General features: G+C 41.7%; 3 protein-coding genes across 4 annotated transcripts in view; 1 reads left to right on the top strand and 2 right to left on the bottom strand.

The window, feature by feature from the left end:
• LOC145457804 (RNA polymerase-associated protein CTR9 homolog) overlaps window positions 1-18,166 on the top strand; it is a 486,484-nt gene that overhangs the window by 243,444 nt on the left and 224,874 nt on the right. The window lies entirely within an intron of this gene.
• Window positions 1-18,166, bottom strand: part of LOC145457827 (syntenin-1-like) — a 97,033-nt gene that overhangs the window by 15,123 nt on the left and 63,744 nt on the right. The gene's annotated exons all lie outside the window — the stretch shown is intronic.
• On the bottom strand, window positions 42-8,031 carry LOC145457802 (uncharacterized). The gene is made up of 3 exons (XM_080336094.1): window positions 6,287-8,031; window positions 5,212-5,273; window positions 42-3,930 (listed from the first exon to the last, which is right to left on the bottom strand). Exons 1-3 carry the CDS (start codon window positions 7,873-7,875, stop codon window positions 1,304-1,306), a joined length of 4,278 nt encoding a protein of 1,425 aa, XP_080192220.1. The 5' UTR covers window positions 7,876-8,031; the 3' UTR covers window positions 42-1,303.

Below are 18,166 nucleotides of genomic sequence, written 5' to 3'. Positions count from 1 at the left end.
CTATTCTTCGATTCATTTCGTAATATCAGGACACCACAAGATTTCTAATAGACGAAGACAAAAATAATTAGATTTATTCGGCGGAAAAGCGTACTTGATGTTGAAAATGAAGTACAAATCGATCATCGTTCGAACATAATTGATAACGGAAAACAACTTCCGGATTTTCATACATCTATTGCAGGAATACCAGGTAAACGAATTAAAATTCCCGCCAATTTTCTCTCTGAAATCCGGAAATCGGCTCGATTGAAAATATCAAGAAAAACATCGCGGTTTGAAGCGGAACCAAACAATGTAGTCGCAGTCACTCGACCGTGACGACGAATGTCGCATAAAACAACAAACTTCGACTCGGTCGTAAAAAAGTCGCCCTTCTGTTATTTCAACATAAATCGTCTCGGAAATTATCGTTACTCATGCTGTGAACTCAAAACGAGTTTATTCTGTCACTAACAGCATATGATTTGATTTAAATTCGTTTATGACGTAGGCAAATAAGAGTTATGTGTTCGCGAGCCGCCTGTGGGAAGAGCAGAGCTCAAAATAAGGTCGGACTTGTTTGAACTTTGACTCGAAAGTCAACATTATTTCATATTTTGTCGAGAGAGAAAATAGAATCTGCTTGTAAACTTTGCTATGAGATATTCGGAAGCTATAAAGTACAGTGCTGGTGTAAAAAAGCGTTTCCTAATCGTCATTATTCATTGCAAGACAAAGAAAGAGGTTGAATAACTGCGGTCGTCTTAAAATCTGCCATATTGCTTGAAAATGCAGCACTTGCTCAAGGCAAAAAACGCGATAGAAAATTAGGAAAAATCTCAGTAACAAATATCGCTTTTGCGTTATGATTTGGGCTAGGCACAGTGATTTGAGTCGAGTCTAGACGATTTTTTTCGATTGATGAAATGATACGCTCCTTGCCACTAAGACTTAATTTATCAACGAGAATTATAGTTTCGATAACATTTGTGGAAACCTTGAAACCTCGATTGGTCTTATCGCAGCATCCAAAACATACAGCATAAAGCTACATCGTCAGGGAAATGATAATTTTCTGTGAAGTCACGATCAACCCCCAGCATTAATTGTCACAAAGTGCAATGAAGTAGACAAGGTAAAAAAATACCAAATTATCTTGATGTGGTGCAGAACTCTTTATTTTCTTCGTGGTCGCATAACATATCCGAAGTTTCCACGTCATTCATACTGCTTCAGTGAGTGAAACTCGACTCGATTCAAAATCGAATTACCAAGTGCACGATTCTGCCCAGCCCTAGTTATGATTGAGTAACTCGGTCACTCACAACGGCCCCAACTCTGTGAGAGCCTTTTCAATTGACACCTCATAATGGTCCTCGTGATTCTCGTCATATTTCGCAGCCTCTTGCAATTTCATCAACATGTTGTACAACGGATCAGCAGACGACGGATGTGGCGTCACGATATCGTCCGCTTTGATTCTCTCTAGGGCCGGCTGGCGCTCTTTCCAAGGCATTGATTCAAAAACCCAGTCTGTTGGGTCGCTCCAGCGCTCTTGGGTTGATTTAGAGGCAACAGATATGACATAGGGCACCACTGTGTAGTTCCAAAGGTCTGTAAACCAAACTCGAGCAGACGGGCCGTCCATGGGGCACGTCGAGAACATCGTGGGACCCATTTCGGGACCTCCCAGATTTTGAAGACAATCATTCACGTGTTGCCAGCATTTGGGAAGCCAAGTGACCACAGACGACAATACGTCGTCAGAAACCTTCTCTTTCATTTGATGCTCCAGAAAAGATCGTCTTAATTTGCGCGATAAATAGTTACGTACGGGTGGAGTTCGGTTTGTGCTGGTGATCCATGCAAACTCGTCTAAATCGGAGCGAGATTCGTTAGTTGCGCAAATCAAGAATAGTCTTTCCAAAGCTTCCGGTTTCAGGAACTCTTTGAGAAGAATTCTAGGTTGTCCGACTGACTGTAAGTTGTCAATTACAACAACTCTAGTATTATTACACTGGCTCGCTATGTTGTTCAAGAATTCTTCCATCTCCGGTAAAGCCTTCTGATTTGCGTCCAGATACAAAACCGGATCCGGGGACTCTGATAGAGAGGCCGCGTATTCAGCCAACCTGTTTGACAGCAGAGTCTTCCCGCTTCCTTTAGGACCACATACGACCATTCTGCGTCTTTGCAACAAAGTATCTGTGTAATATTTCAAGATTGTCTTGTCGATTAGGAGTTCGAACGACAACGAATCTACAGCGCTGTGCCGCGCGTCTTGAAGATTTATCACGACACCGTCAACGTCGCCTACGAGATATCCGCAAGGAAGAAGCGCTGGAAAATCAGCTCCAATGACACGAACGCCTTCACCGATGGAATAACTCTCGATACTGGTTTCATCCAGTTTTAGGCAGTACGTGGGGTCGATTGTTTGGCAGTAATTCATAAAAATCGACGAAACTTTGTCGTCCACCTCGTTCCAAGACGCTGTACGAGACAATGGAGAAATATTAATGTCAAGAAGTTGCGATTTTATGACATTTTTCGACGAATAATCGTTCACATTGACAGAAATCTTGCATTTTCGTTCCTCGACTTTCGCGCGATTTTCTCCCACCATATCGCCGTTGGCCTGTGAAGTCATAGAGTACGCTGACAGTCCCATTTGATGTAGTTTTTCGTTTTCCTTCCTCAAGTTTTCCATCTCGGTTTTCATCTGGTTCATAACATCGTGCAGGTGTTGCAACTGATGTCGTGAAGTGAGAGCTTCTAATCTGATGTCATTGAGTTTTTGTTCTTTGAGTCGTAGTTTCGCTTTTAACTGTTGGACTGTTTCTGTGTCTGGTGCCGTGGGCTCGACCAAGTTCGATTTCGATTTCGATCTACCGAACACGAACCAACCTTTCTTCTTTTTCTGCTTTTCATCCGAACTCGTGATGCTGGCTTGCGATCCTAAACTAGACAGTGACGCCACAGAGGATTTTTCCCGCGGAAACTCTTCGTCGTTCGATGCTTGCTTCAAATTGTCGATTTGAGCTCGGAGCATTTCCAATTCTGAGTCTTTTTCGTCCGCGTTTGCTGCCAATTCTCGCAATCTTGAAGTCAAATACGACAAGGATTGCTCCAGCTCTTGCACCATGTCGTGTTGATGAAAATTGTTGCTACGCGATAAGGATTGGATGAAATATCGAGCTGTTGCTATCGAAGTTTCGTCTCTCGCTTGGTGTTGAGCCGCTCCTAAAGACAGTGAGCTCCCACGTCTTCTTAAATCGCTCTGGGACGACATAGAACGATAACTGTTGGTCGTCCGATTTACATTGGGACTCGAAGAAGCGATTGAGAGCGGCTGCCAATCGAACGGTTTGTGCCTGTATTGAAATGAGTTGTCTAGTCCAGGGAAGGTGATGTTTGAGATGTTTGCATCGTCTATGTAGTTTCCGAACTGGTCGAATAATGAATTGTTGTTGTCTGGGGTCGCAGGGAGGCTGTACGCAGCGTTGGGGCTGCATCTCGTCTGGGACCAAGTCGTGGATCCAGTTCTTCGAGTCAGGCGACGTGGTAAGCTTTGAGTTGCGCTCATTGACAGAAGATCTGTTTTGGTCGAGTTTGTCATGGGTGTGTCTACAGTTCGCGGGTTGGACTGCACGGTGCGATCACATCCCGTACTCTGAGAGGATTCGTTGAGATGCGACTTTGATTTCTTATTCGCTTTCGATCTGAGCAACAGCTTCAAAGCGGGAGAACGGACGAAACCTTGGTTTTGCTGCGTATCGCCATTTGATGGAACGCTGTCCCCCGCCAGAGCCGGGCCGTAAGAGTACTTTTTCATTCTGGGCAAGCTGCGATACGTGTGCGCGTTGCGGTACATGAAACCATTAGTGACGCCCGAAGGACGCTCAGCTCGGTCAGCTCCCGCCAAACGACATCCAACAGCTGACGAACCTGTGGAAGTAATGATGTATTTTTGAACTTGGAATAGTGTAATTTGTGCGGAAACTTAACAAGTGTTCAATAGCGATAATAATCCTCTCATTAATTGGATTCTGAACGTCACTATTCCGTATTACCATCCAAATGCGCCATAAAATTGATTTTGACTGCTACCCAACCTCGGACCGACTGGAACAACGGGTGAATGCAGATATCTGTGGCTTTGAACTTGAAGAGGAAGTTTCTGGTCGCAGATACGGTATTTAGTATCAGTCAAGATCAAGCAGCCATGTAGGCCAGGGCGAAGGTATTAAGAATTAGGTATGCAATGTATAAAGTGCCTTGGAATAAGTTCAACTTTAGCAGAAACTTACAAGTGTTCGACAGCAGCAATGATCCTCATTTAAAGTTGATTTGAAATGTCATCATTGCGTCTTGCTATTCTCGACTTTGATTGATACCGGAACTAGGATCGATCAGAAATCACATCCGAGTGAGTGACTAATACGCACAGATGTTGGCTAGTCATTATGAGATCCGGCATCAGTCAAGATCAAGAACTAAGCTATGGTGCAGAGTGGCGCGAGGTTATGGAGAAATTGAGTATGCAATGTATAAAATGCCTTTTCAATCCGAGACACAAAGATTTGAATCGAAGTTGTTTACTGCGTCAGCCACTCCTGGTATGCTCACGCCTTATAATTTAGATACCATGAGTGGCTACTTTGAATCAGAGAGTTTTAATGCACGCCAAAAGTAATCTTAATGAACACAATTTACTTTCATCTTTCTGCGTTCGTTAAGAAATGCTCAAGGATGAGTGTCATCTGCTATATCAGATGTGTGAAACCTGCTAGATAGCTAGAGGCTGCATAGAAAAATTGTTCGGCTCGCGAAGAAGCGGTAACGCAAAATGGGTTACTCATTTAGCTTACGGTCTGGTTACTGGTACGTTTAGGCTAAGCTAAAGTAGGCTAAAGTGCGAACTGGACAAAACTCTTAAGTCGTGAAAATATGCTGACTTTTCACGTTAATATTTTTGACAGGTAGAGGTACAGGTAGATTTATGTACAATTGTACACACTTACGATAAGTATAGTCCGGAATCGTATGTTATTGGAGACTTCCATATCATGAAGATGTACGTTTTAATTGCAAAATTCCACGCCTTGGTATTTTTCACGTGTATTTTGATTTAAGGAGAAGGGGGTGGGCGCGTATCATTATTGTTGTCAAGAGGGCGTCAAAAATTTCGTCACCACGGATTTAGGCTGATTCAATAGGCTTACTTACCTCTAGGTTTTTCCAAATCTGTATTTTCGTACTTTTTCTTCGATTTCCCGTCGCAGTCGGACCTGAACGTGGAGGCTCGACAGAATTAGTGACGTCATATCGCTAAGTAACGCAACGGGTGAAAGAAATTGAACAGTTGGCGCAACTCTGTTGGGAATGAGCAACTGCAGCCATTCTCTCGAGGGAGTTCAACTTGAACGCGCTAAGCGAGTAGACAAACTCGCGTTCGATGATGCCACTCAACTATTTCCAGTGACATACGTTTAAAATTTGCTTAGGTCAGTTATAACCCTCATGAAATATAATACAAATGTAATACGATGTATCTTAACTATGTACCAACGCCTACTTAATTGGGTTTAAATTATTGCAAGGTGCGCGAAGCCTTCGATTGATACTTCCTCGAGGTAGGGATCAATGGAGTATTTATGAACGGCTTTACTCATTATTAATCATTGCGTCATATATCGTATTGACCTATGTTCGATCTTGGCTTATTCCAGAGTGGAAGTATTACCGAACAGAAAAGCTATCATTCACCATAGTGCGCAAAAAAAAACACAGTTATAGTGTAGGCCTACCTGAATATTTTCTCATAAGACCACGTCGTATGCAACGCATAATATCCCTTTCGAATCGAAGCAACAATGTTTTTCAACAGATTTGTGAGCGTTAAAGCGATTCACGTTTTGTAGAATGTCATAAGGTCAGTCATGTTCACAATAAGGTCAGCCTGCGGTTAAGGGTTAGTATCATTAGGGTCGGTGTGAGGGTCCTTAGGTTGGGGTTATTGTCATTAGGGTTGGGGTTCGTATCATTAGGACCCTCACCCCAAACCCTTATATATATACCGGGAACTGACCTCATTGAGAACATAACTGCACCAGCCCTGTAGTCTCGTACGGAAGCCTGCATTTCGTGACGGTCAAACGTACCCACATGAATGGCTGATTTAAGAAGGTTAGGCACGAGGTGTTTCGTTAATTTCAAGATGCCAGTAAAAGGTATTACGTTTTATTGAAAATATATACTGTGCTGTTTTCAATGCTTCGATTTGCATAGAAAATAAACTTACGTGATTGTATCGGACTTGGTAGATCCCAACGCGACATGAAAGGGAGAGTTGTTTGTAGATGCCGTGCTGACGTCATCACTGCTCATCCCCGTAATAAGGTCACTGATATCATCGCTACAAACGGACGCGCTGTCCGCAACCGTCCAAGCTGCTTTGCTTGGCCGCGAAGTCGAGCCATAACAGCCACTTGGTAGAGCTGTCTGTCCCAATCTATCCCCTGCGTTGAGTTTCAAACTCGAAAAGTTCGATCTGAACGTGGAATTCGAATCGAGAGGAGGAGGGACTTCGGGCAGGGCGATTTCGTCGACTTCGTGTTCGAGTTGAGCTGAGATCCGTCGTTCGAATTCGTCGGAAAGCCTGTTTTTGAGCTGGGAGTTCCTCAAGTTGACCATCGTTTCTTCCAAGTTCTGTCGCAAGTTCGCAATATCTTTGACCTCTTTCTTCTTTTCTTCCCTCGTTTCTTCCGTATTTTCTTCGTTCCCGGGCGGTTCCCTGCAAAAAGGCGCCACGGTCGCGGTTTTGGGAGTTTTTCGCTCCAAGTTTTGAGGAAGTTTCACATTTCTACCGACAGTGGTTTCAGTTGCATCCAACTGAGTCGGAAATTTGGTCGACTTTTGAAACAGCCCCACAGAAGAGTCTGAAGATTTAGTGGCATCATCCGAGTCAGAAGACAGAACATCATCAATAGTTACTACCGCATTCGAACTCTTCACTTGATAAGGTCGGACGAGCAGGTTCAAATTTTGGACATCTATTCTGTCCCTTTTATATTGAGGCTCTGTTTTGTTGGTTGCGTCATGGTCTACCGATATTACGATCTCATTCCCGTCTATTGTGACGCTGTGCTTCGGCGGGTCTGTCTGTTTATCTGTTTTCGCCCCGACATTGCGCTGGTAAACATGAGAAGACTTGACTCTAGGGTGGGTTTTGTAAGAGGCTGGAGGAATGAGAGTTCGTTTTCCTTTGCTATCTGAAGTAGCTCTTGCTGTAGATTGTTTTGTTTGTTTCGTCACTTCCGCTTTCTTGCTTGATATTGCTGGAGAATCGGTCTTCTTTCTGAATCGGCTCAGAACCGAAGTTTTCGATCCGGTTTTCTGCTTCTCTGAAACCGGATCCGGACTCTTCCTCGTAATAGTTGAGCCTTTGGATGAGTTTGAAGCAGATCTGGAGACTGAGGTTTTTGGGGGGATCAAACCGCTTTTGGCTTTTGCTGTGGCTAATTTGGAATCTCGTGGGGTTGGAGGCTTTGCGAGTCTAGATTCTGACGCCACAGACCCGTTTCGGAGGTCATTAGTTTTCGTAAACTTGCTGGATTTTACAGAAGGAGCGATCAGTTTTGATTGATTCTGTTTCAAAGTTCTGGGTGTTAGAGCCCGCGTTTGCGACTTTGTGCTTTGTGGAGTCTGAATCGTGAAACTGTGTTTGGCGTTCACCGAACGACTCCTTGATTGTTCAGTCACGGGCGTTTGCGTGGGGGCCTTTGTGGCGTCGTGGATCTTGTTACGATCAGCCGCGTTGAAACTCTGGCTTTTTCGCGCGACTGTGGTTGGGGGTCGCAAGAAACCGCGTCCTGACGTGCTTCCGGTCATTCTACTGTTCCGAATTTAAAAAGAGGCTGGCAGAAGAGAATAATACATCTGAATAATATACTCATGTTTATTACCCTACGATATTTGAGATGAAACTCATCAGGGAATGATGATGATAAATATATCCAAACGATTGCCGGAAACGTTAGATTCGACATGATATTATATATTGATATACATATTGAAATGAACCCGAATATTTTCGGTTGACACTGGTCAGGGGTAATCGTCAGCAACTAGTAGAGAATTGGAAAGAACATTGTATATCAACAATCGTATCATAAAATATGACGTCACCAGCATGAAATTTCGTTAATGAGAGAGCGTTCAATGTACTATTTTTAGGTGGTACACGAACTCAGCCGAAAATATTCGGGTTCATTTCAATATGAATATACTATTCAATTGTATATTGAAGTTATGTACCTCCAAGAAGCTCTTCAATTGAATAAAGAATATATCTTTAATACAATGGAATAATGTCGTCAGTTTAGTTTTCGCGCGCGCTGGCCTAATTACAGGACGAGTCTAGTCGGCTAATGACCGCCGGCGTGGAAAATGATCTCAACTCTGAAATCGCCTCAATTTCTGCTCTGATCGATGTGAACGTGAGTCATCAAATCAGCCGAACCCGTTTTACAGACTCGCGCTGCTGGAGATCAATATTTGTGAATATGACGCTGTGATGATACAATGCCGCAACACGATAGAAATTCGTTCCGCCCCGCGACTCATCATTTCAGATTCAAATATTTTAGGGTGAGAAATCTTTCTGAAGAGCTTCTTGAAGGTATAGGTGGACTCTACGATACGTATTGTAGACCCCGGTAAAGGTTTTCGATATGGAATATCAAATAATGAATAATGACTAATATCACCCCTGTCGGATGTCGGCCGAAAATAGTTGGGTTAATTCCAATATGAACATATCATTCAATTAGAAAATATTTCAAAATACGATTATGAGGGTTAATTTGGCACTTGGCGGCCCTAATCCTAATCCTAACGTACCCATAACCTAACTCTTGCCCGTAAGTCTATCCTGAAACCCAACTCTGGCCCTAAACTAACCCGATTCCGAAGACTTTAACTAGTTTAATACATAATGCCGCATATCACGACTGACGGTGATGTCGAGATACTTGATACTAGATACTAGTCAGCCATCAAGTTTAACTGACCTCGACCTGCTGACATATCGATCTCGCCTTCCGTCACATGCCCCCTCATTTTGTCGTCTGTTCTTTCATATCATCTTCTTTTACTTTTCATTCAGTATGAACTGTGCAGTGTGCATGCGCTTGTGCAATGTGCATGCACCCCTTTATATTGCCTAGGCTAGGTGTGTGTCTGATTTCAAAGACTACTCCAAGTCGTTTCGACTCCTTCCTAATTCCTATCTCTGCATTGCATCGCAGTCTTGTGGTGGTTGGAAATGATAAAAGTGTTAATAAACGGACACCTATCACATTCATATATGAATACAGGCCTATACTATTAAATTGTACAATCATATCTGACTTTATTAATACAATATTTCTGCATGGCTTTCATACGGTGATAAAATGGTTGCCCGACATATGAGCATGCGACACAATGGAAAACGACAGTTCAGCATGGAACACATCAGCATGCGTCACTTCAGCATGTGACTGTATAACCCAAAAACCTACCCTAACCCGAAACACAGCCTAACCTAACCTAACCTAGGCTAACCTAACCTAAAGCCTAACCCTAACCTAACCATAAATCCAACCCTAACCTACCCATAACCCGTAATTTAACCCACATGCTCATGTGTCGCATGCCAAATTGTCGCATGCCGAAGTCTCGCATGCTGTAATGTCGCATGCTCATATGTCCACGGACCAATAATACTACAGTTCTACTAATATTTCTTGTGCCGTAATCACTTCGTGAGTCACTGATTGACTCATTTCTAGCCCCGTTCTATCTGACTAATAACAAAGTCTGAAAATCTTCCTTTTCCGCACAGAAGGAGAAATGGCGTTCAAGAGGCACTCGAGCGCTCGGACACCCGCTGAGCCAACATAAACGATTCGTAGCCTCTGTCTCGACACAAGATATATGAATCACAACCTTCCGTTAGCTACAACGCCGCCCATTTCGACTGGATCATCAAGGCAGACTTGGCAACTAGTTAATTCTGATTAGACTAATTGAAATGAACGCAAAATATGGGTGATCTAATTCTAGTCTAATTTGTGAAATGTTTCTATGCTCGTATCTTAATTCTAATCTCATTTCCGTTTTTTTTTTTAATTTGCGAAAGAAGAACCCTATCGTGCGAATCAGTCAAGCTCGGTGTGCAAATATTTGCATGCATTCTCGTGGTTATGAACATGAACTTTGATATGAGCCTAACTTGATTTTTGTTGTATTTCTTTCCAATTAAAAATCGAATTAAATTTTCAAGTTTTTGCGAATTCATCGTTGTAATTTTATAAATAAATTGCTGAATAGTATATTCATATTGAAATCAACCCGAATATTTTCGGCTGACACTCGTCAGTGGTAAAAAACTGTGTAGTTATAGCTCTAATTATAATCTAAAATAGAAAAGCTGAAATTTTTCTAGCTTTGCATGACCCCATTTTGATCTGCAACATTTCAATTTAATGAATGACTGACTAACCTACTTTCATCACTCCTAAAACAAAACCTGCTTATCGCAATCGGGAATTTGCTCGCGAGTGAAATTACAAACCGAACGCAATTAAGCGCAGATATATCTTCGCTGTCTCATTATCTGCGCAATTTTAGGAAAATAACTCTTCGGAAAAGGCCATTTATGAACGGGTTCTTTGTTGCGAAAACATTTCAAAGCTGTCTAGCTCTTTGCAATTCGCGCGAGAAGTGCAGATACAATCGAAGAGCTTTTTGGAGGTACAGAACTTCAATATATAATTGAAGAGTATAATTCCTATCGAAATGAGCCCGAATATTTTCGGCTGATAATCGAAAACAATCGAATCGAACTACCGGCCTTTCGCCGAACAAACGCGACCATCTCGGACGGGATGACATCCGCTGACTTATGCTCTCGTGTAAACAGAGTCGTCCGGTGGTTTTATCGCTTCGCACGTCACAATTAGCTGCTATTAGAAAGCGATTAAGGCCAACGCGCGAGTCTGCTGATCCGATTTGTACTTTTCTCAACACGAGCTCGAGCGTTCGTTCAGCATGAAACACGTCAGTGTTCGAGATTACCACGATCTAACATATCGACTCGTCGGACGAGTGGACAATTTTCATCATTCCAAATTTGATTAGAATCAGAATGACTGAATTCCTAACAACTTGGAAATTCAATTTGTCCTTTATATCATCTTGCGTCACTTTTCATTCAGTAGGCCACATGCGGACCTGCCTCTCATTTACACGTTCTAGATCAGTGGTTCCCAACTTTTTTCGAGTCGTCACTTATCAAGCTCGTTATATCTTTATCGTAATCAGTAACGAAGCACTTCTACTTTCCCGTAGATCTCAAGTAGATTTTGTTTGTATACTACTTGTACTTTGAAGAGCTTCTTGGAGGTACAGAACTTCAATATACAATTAAATAGTATATTCATATTGAAATGAACCCGAATATTACCCCTGACGAGTGTCAGCCGAAAATATTCGGGTTCATTTCAATATGAATATACTATTTAATTGTACTTGTACTTTATAAGTATTGGATTATAGAAATTTCATGCCGGTTATGTCATACTTGGTGATACGATTGTCGATATACAGATCTCTTTTGAATTATCTACTAGTTGCTGACGATTACCCCTGGCCCCTATTCGGGTTCATTTCAATATCAATATATTATTCGATTCTTTTTAAAACACCGATTTTTTGCATACTGAATATTGTGGAGCGAAAAGTATAGTTTTTCAATGTACCACAACGACGCATTGCTACGACGTTGAGAAACTTCACAAACAAGTTTAAATTTGTTCAATGTTAGACAAATTTCCTCGATTCGGTCATTTCACGTCTCACGGGATGATCAAGGCTTGAGCCACTCTTTGATCAACACCCATCGATTATAAATTGAACTTAACAAGAAACCGAACAGTTAATCGAATAAGATCGACTATTTTAACATATTCGACCCCAATCGGCCTTCGTTATTTTCGCCGTTTGTAGCTCAAAATCGCCCAAAGGCGCAATATTGCCAGCTTAATGGGCCACTATAGGGCCAACCCGGGCGTATGATTAAAGACTATATACTCCAAGTCGTTCCAACACCTTTCCCTCTTTTCATTCTATAACCATCTTGTGGTGCTTTGAGAAGATGAAATTATTAACTGAGCTGAACTGAGCGCCACCAACAGCACAATCGCCTTCCTCATAATCGTACATAACAACTCACCAGAACTGAACAACTAGCTAACTCTAGTTGTCTAATTACACGAAGTAGAGCGCAATTTAATTCTACCGTAATCTCATTGGTAAAATGTTTCCACGCTTTCTTGCTAACCAGCTAGGGGCAAACCCAATCAGCTCCACAAAATCAGGTTATTGCAAGATGGCTACTCTTATCGCCGAGGTGTCTTTATGCATATTATAGCCATATATCGATCGTCATAAAGGCCACAGTCGACGTCTCTTGCGATGAATCAAACACGCGACATCGGAAGCGACTGTTATATCACAGAACCGCCGCTATACCAACAAAACACCGCCATCTACGTTTGAGAAATTTCTAGCCGTCAGTTAATCATCGACATTTATGTTTTGAGAAACGACCACGGATATGAAGAGCTTCTTGGAGGTGCAGAATTTCAATATACACTTGAATAATATAGGTTAATATACAATGTTCTTTCAAATTCTTTACTATAGTTGCAGTCTTGCAGACGATTACCCCTGACGCGTGACAACCGGAAATATTCGACTATGTTTCAATATCAGTATGTTACACGACCATGGATATCTTAAAGCCCAGTTCGAAAAACTTGCAGTCAATTTGCGACTTTCCGCATGAGCGCGCTCGGTCATGTTCAAGGAGGGTTTCTGCATAATTCATGACACAGGCAGATGCATGCGCCAATTATCGACCGGCTCTGGATTTCGTCACACGCGAATCGCGGTTTGTCCTTAACCAGACGAACGCACGCACGCATCTAAATCACGAATGAAACCACACGAAACAATAACCTCTCATTGTTCATTTTACAATTGAATAGTATGTTCATATTTCTATTCGATACGAGTATACTATTCAATTGCATATCGCAGTTCTGAACCTCCGAGAAGTTCTTCAAATATTGTTCACTCACCTACTAACACCATTTCCCACCGACTCTTATCAGTATTAATTAAACCATATGAACTAGGTCGGAGCGAAAAATTCGTCGTTGCCGATATTCAAAAACTCCTTTCATTGACATTTTATCCCTTTACTGTAACCAAAAACCGTGTATTTCGATGATTTCAACCATAGTGTAACGTGCAAATTACGCAGACACCAATTTCGAGTACTAAATTCGTCTTCCACACCCTTCCAAAGAGGCCAATGCACATAAGGAGATATAAGCCTAGGGATGAAATGGGTTGTTTTCGCGTTCAACCCTAAGAAAGTGCAAAATGCGATATACCTCTATTATATGGATATGGACATAAATATACAAAAATTGGTGTGTTTGATCCTTTCTCACCCACGCTATGGTGGAATCTACTACACGCACACACCTATTGTAGTATTGAATAATATATTCGTATTGAATTAAACGCTCATATTTTCGGCTGACACTCGTCAGGACTCAGGGGTAATCGTCAGCAAGTGGTATAAAATTGAAAAGAACATCGTATATCACACTACGAGCTACGATATGAGTGAATCCTGTTTTCGCGTATCAACTAAAGATGTAAAATGATTGTACACAAAATAAGAACCCAGGTTATATATCTCCACAAGGATTGGTGTATTATAGACTCATCTTCATCTACTGAAATGGGATTGAGAGCATAAATTTGCACCTAAAGTGCTGACGGCCCGATATACACCTAACGCTATGGTGGGAATCTGATAAATACTTGCAAGGTGCAAAAACGCATTACGTGCAGAACTCGCAACCCACCTCTGGTGTATATATATTATATATATATATCCACAGGGATGTGTTTGACTCATTGAACCCACTGTAATGGGTTTGAAAGCGCAATTATGTACCAGAAAGTGTCGACGCCTTGATTTACAGTCCACGCTACCGTAGAAATCTATTGACACATCCATTTCAACTCGTGTATTTAAAACGTACGAATCTCGCTAGCAGTACACTCGACGGTATGCAGCTTATTCTCTTTCGCTCTAGCAAACGCCGACCTACTTTGAAAGCGTGGCCGCGCCGCTTTACGAAACTCTACAGCGTAATATCCAAACTCTATCGACCGAAACACTACTTCGTCTGTCGCTCAGCAAACAACGAAACCTTCGCCAGAACTGCGCCGATCGATCGAATGGAAGAGGGCCTTTTTTCTCTCGCGCTGCGGAACATTGTTGCCTCACACTCAACGCGTTCAATTGATGACGAATCAATATTCAAACTGTGGCGCGTAACTGCATTCAGTCGTTTAAAATACCTTTGGTGATACGATTGTTGATATACAACGTTCTTTTCAATTCTCAGCCAGTTGCACAGCATAACAAACGGATCTTACATCTTGTGAATTCTTTACTATATAGTTGCTGACGATTACCTCTGACTAGTGACAGCCGAAAATATTCAGGTTTATTTCAATATCAATATCTTATTCGAGTGGATACTCAAAAGACATTGCGTGTATACCTTGTAGTCGACTTCTATCAAAACCCACCAACCTAGTTATGCCAACAGGGGGAGTTCGTGTATAATCTAAAAATGGTTCATGATGATGAACCATGGCCAATTGGCCATGGATGTAGGCCATGGATGAACTTACGCCATCAGGTCGCCTTTGTTATCGAAAATTTCTAAGCCTCTAACTTCATATTTGGCGGTGCGGTGCGGTTGTTGATCGATTCTTTCCAATTATCTGCTAGTCGCCGACGATTACCCCTGACGAGTGCCAGCCGAAAATATTCGGGTGCATTTCAATATGAACAGTGAACACATATTATTCAATTGTATTCTAAAAGTTCTGACATTGTACGAGTATTTTAAAATACACCGCAAGGAAAACGCGAAACAATGATTTTACTTCCATTTAAAAATCTGTGTCACTGCTAACCATTTTCAAATTATATTATTGAACTCGCGCGCACCGTCCGCGATCCGTCTTACGAACAGAAGGGGTGGCTATTATGTAATACGAGGTCATAATTGGTGAGTAACCGCTCGGTTCGGCACACTTCAAGTGAGATGATTCGCGATCAAATTACCCAAACAACCTTCTATTCCGTCGTCACTATCTCGCTTTGATTACTCACAATGGGAAGTGGAGTAGCAAGCGATCCGTTGTCAGCGTGTAATGGCTCCCGGTGGCCGAATCTGCACGTTATAACGATAAGTCTTCCGTCAATCTGCTAGATGTAATCGAAGCTAATGTTTGCCTACTTCAGCGGTTCTTAAACTTCACTAACATGGCGAATCGTTGCGCTTATATGCATGCCTTCGGCCAGCCTCTTATTCTAGCCACAGACACAAAAATATACCACATTGCACAGTATACAATAGTCTGATTTCAAAGACTACGACTCATTTCGACTGGGGTTACCATATTGTGACATCAGGAAAGGTGGGCTCTTTTTACAAATCACAAAATTTATAATATCTTACGAGAAAACGGGTAATTTGGGCATCTTTACAGGAAATACTCTTGTGTTGACTAAAAAAAGGAAAACTTCGTTTTTTTAAGACCCGCTCGAACGTTCTGATTACAGATTGGCATTTTTAGTTATGCCTGTAAAATCGTCTGCGTGACAAAACTATAAAGGAGGACAAATTGCCAAAAAGGAGGACATTTGGGTGTCGTCGTAGTACATCTTCGATTCCCTGAAGAAGGAGGATAAATCCTCCCGGAGGAGGACGTATGGTAACCCTACTTTTATGTTATTTTGACACCTTCCTATCTTTTCATAGTATCGCAGGGTTGTGGTGCTTTGGAATGATAAAATTGTTAATAAACTGAAAGCTGGTCTTTATGTTTACCGTGCATTGTAACCTATTTCGTTTCGGAACATTCCTATCTTCTTATTGTATCGCAATCATGCGGTGTCTTGGAATAGCGAAATTTTTAATCAACTGATACTGATACACATCTAACGCGATAATATAGAATACTGGCGCACAAAAGGGACTGTGCAGTGTGCATGAACACTGAACAACAGTCAACACTCAACAACAGCGTAAGACAACAAAACACTAAAACATTATATTCATACAAAAGAAACAAAACAAAACAAAAAAATGATATACAATATATATCCATGTTGAAGATTATGTGACTCCAACAGTCTTTTCAAAAGATGATAATAAAAGATTTACTACAAATCAGGGCGACGTCTGCTGTAGGCCTATAAACCGGATGTGTGGCTTGGCCTCAAACGAACCCTTAAGACTAGCTCTACGGACGTCGGTTAAGAAGCACTGACCTACATTAAACCCTGATCTGGTTTTGACCCAGGAATGCTAAATGGACTTCGTTTTTTCATCTAATATTTCTCACAATCTCATTCAATGAACGGTCCTATTACATTCATCCTCTCATAAGACACGCACAATGTACAATGCGACACACAAGGCACAATGCGATGCGCGCTTTTTAGCGGGTGTTTGATTAACAAGAGATGAATCTTTTCATTGTTTCACAATGTTGTTTTCTCACGAACTGACGAAATTATGAATAACCATCGAACGGACGAAAAGATCGCTGAAATTAACGTAACAACTGAATAATATATATATTGATTTTGAAATAAACCGGAATATATTTTGGCTGACACTCGTCAGGGGTAATCGTGAGCAACTAGTAGACAATTGAAAAGAACATTGCGATATCAACATATATTATTCAATTATATATTGAAATTCTGCACCCCAGCTCTTCAAATCCGTGATCGTTTCTCACACTGTATGAACGCAATTATGTATCGATATGCGATTGTAATTTAGCGTGCATTCCTCTTATCTGGGCCGGGGGTTCTTGATCGCGTACCCCTTCAAGTTTTGTGGGCGGTTGCACGAACCCCCAAAATTGCAGAAGCCCGTGACTAAAATAAAATGCGCAGCCCAATTAGACTATTCCATGCGTGCAATCAGCTAACTAGTGTATAGGCAAGGTAATCACAGTTTAATAACGCATGCTCTAGGCTAAAATGCGTGTCTAATTGGCGGGCTATACTACAAGTTACTAGTCAACTCGTTTCTACTACTTGTCATCTTTGCATTGTATCGCAATCTTGTGATATTTTGGAACAATGAATTATACATTAAGCTGAACTGAACTGAACTAACGTTCAAGCTTCTTGCAACCAAACCATAACTCCCCAAATAATGCAGCTGGCTGATCTTTGCAGTATGTCCTATTTTTGTGACTCATCGGATCGCAGCATCAGATCTCGATTCTCAATTCTCTTATCTCTCGTCACGTGTCGGCCGAGTGCCGCTCGTGTCAACAAATCGCGGAGTTCAGTCGCGTGAGGAGAAAGTCGATATCAAAGCCCGGCGTCCAATTACTTGTTCTAGTGCGTCGTCTAGCGGAACAAGTGAAGATCGATATTTTTCCAGATTGGAACTAGTCTGAGGGAGAGAGAGAGTCTTTATTCTTTCATCCAACCAGAATACATAACAAAACAGACGGCAATGATGGTGGTACAGAAAATATGCATGCACAATGCACAGTATTCGGCATCAGATAGGAATGATCGATACGACCTTGAAGGTCAACTAGTCTGGTCTCAATCCAGTCTGGCTGTAAAATATGTTGACTAAAAAATAAAAAGATGATAGCAAATGATCAATGAAGCAATGTCTGTGCGAGGTCGGGCAACAGCGTTACTATAACGAGTTCTTTTTTGAATCTATTTTAAGGCAATTCACGGATATGTTATGGGAATTCATTCCAGATGATAGGTCCTGAGCAGAGGTGGTCACTGGTCAGTAACGAAGTACTTCTACTTTTTCGAAGTACTCAAGTAGTTTTCCTCTACTTCTGGCACTTACTCAAGTAGATCTGATTTTCGCTACTTCTACTTCGTAATATTTTGTGATCTACTTACTTACTTTTCGCTATATTCAGTTTGTCAAGTAGAAGTAGTTCAATCTTCCAATCAGGAAGATAGCCTGAGAAATTT

The sequence above is a fragment of the Botryllus schlosseri genome, chromosome 15 (genome assembly GCF_051294905.1).
Source record: "Botryllus schlosseri isolate E-star chromosome 15, Bs_hap1, whole genome shotgun sequence".
Classification (NCBI taxonomy): domain Eukaryota; kingdom Metazoa; phylum Chordata; class Ascidiacea; order Stolidobranchia; family Styelidae; genus Botryllus; species Botryllus schlosseri.
Note: the sequence above shows the minus strand (reverse complement) of the source record. Positions and strands in the feature narration are given on the sequence as shown.

What these genes read in the sequence shown, in the direction of transcription:
- LOC145457802 (XM_080336094.1), bottom strand. Translation starts at nt 7,875, where the DNA reads ATGACCGGAAGCACGTCAGGACGCGGTTTCTTGCGACCCCCAACCACA. An exon ending in ACCAAGTCCGATACAATCAC is followed by an intron (nt 5,274 to 6,286) that starts GTAAGTTTATTT and finishes CTCCACGTTCAG; the next exon opens with GTCCGACTGCGACGGGAAAT. An exon ending in AGATTTGGAAAAACCTAGAG is followed by an intron (nt 3,931 to 5,211) that starts GTAAGTAAGCCT and finishes TTACTTCCACAG; the next exon opens with GTTCGTCAGCTGTTGGATGT.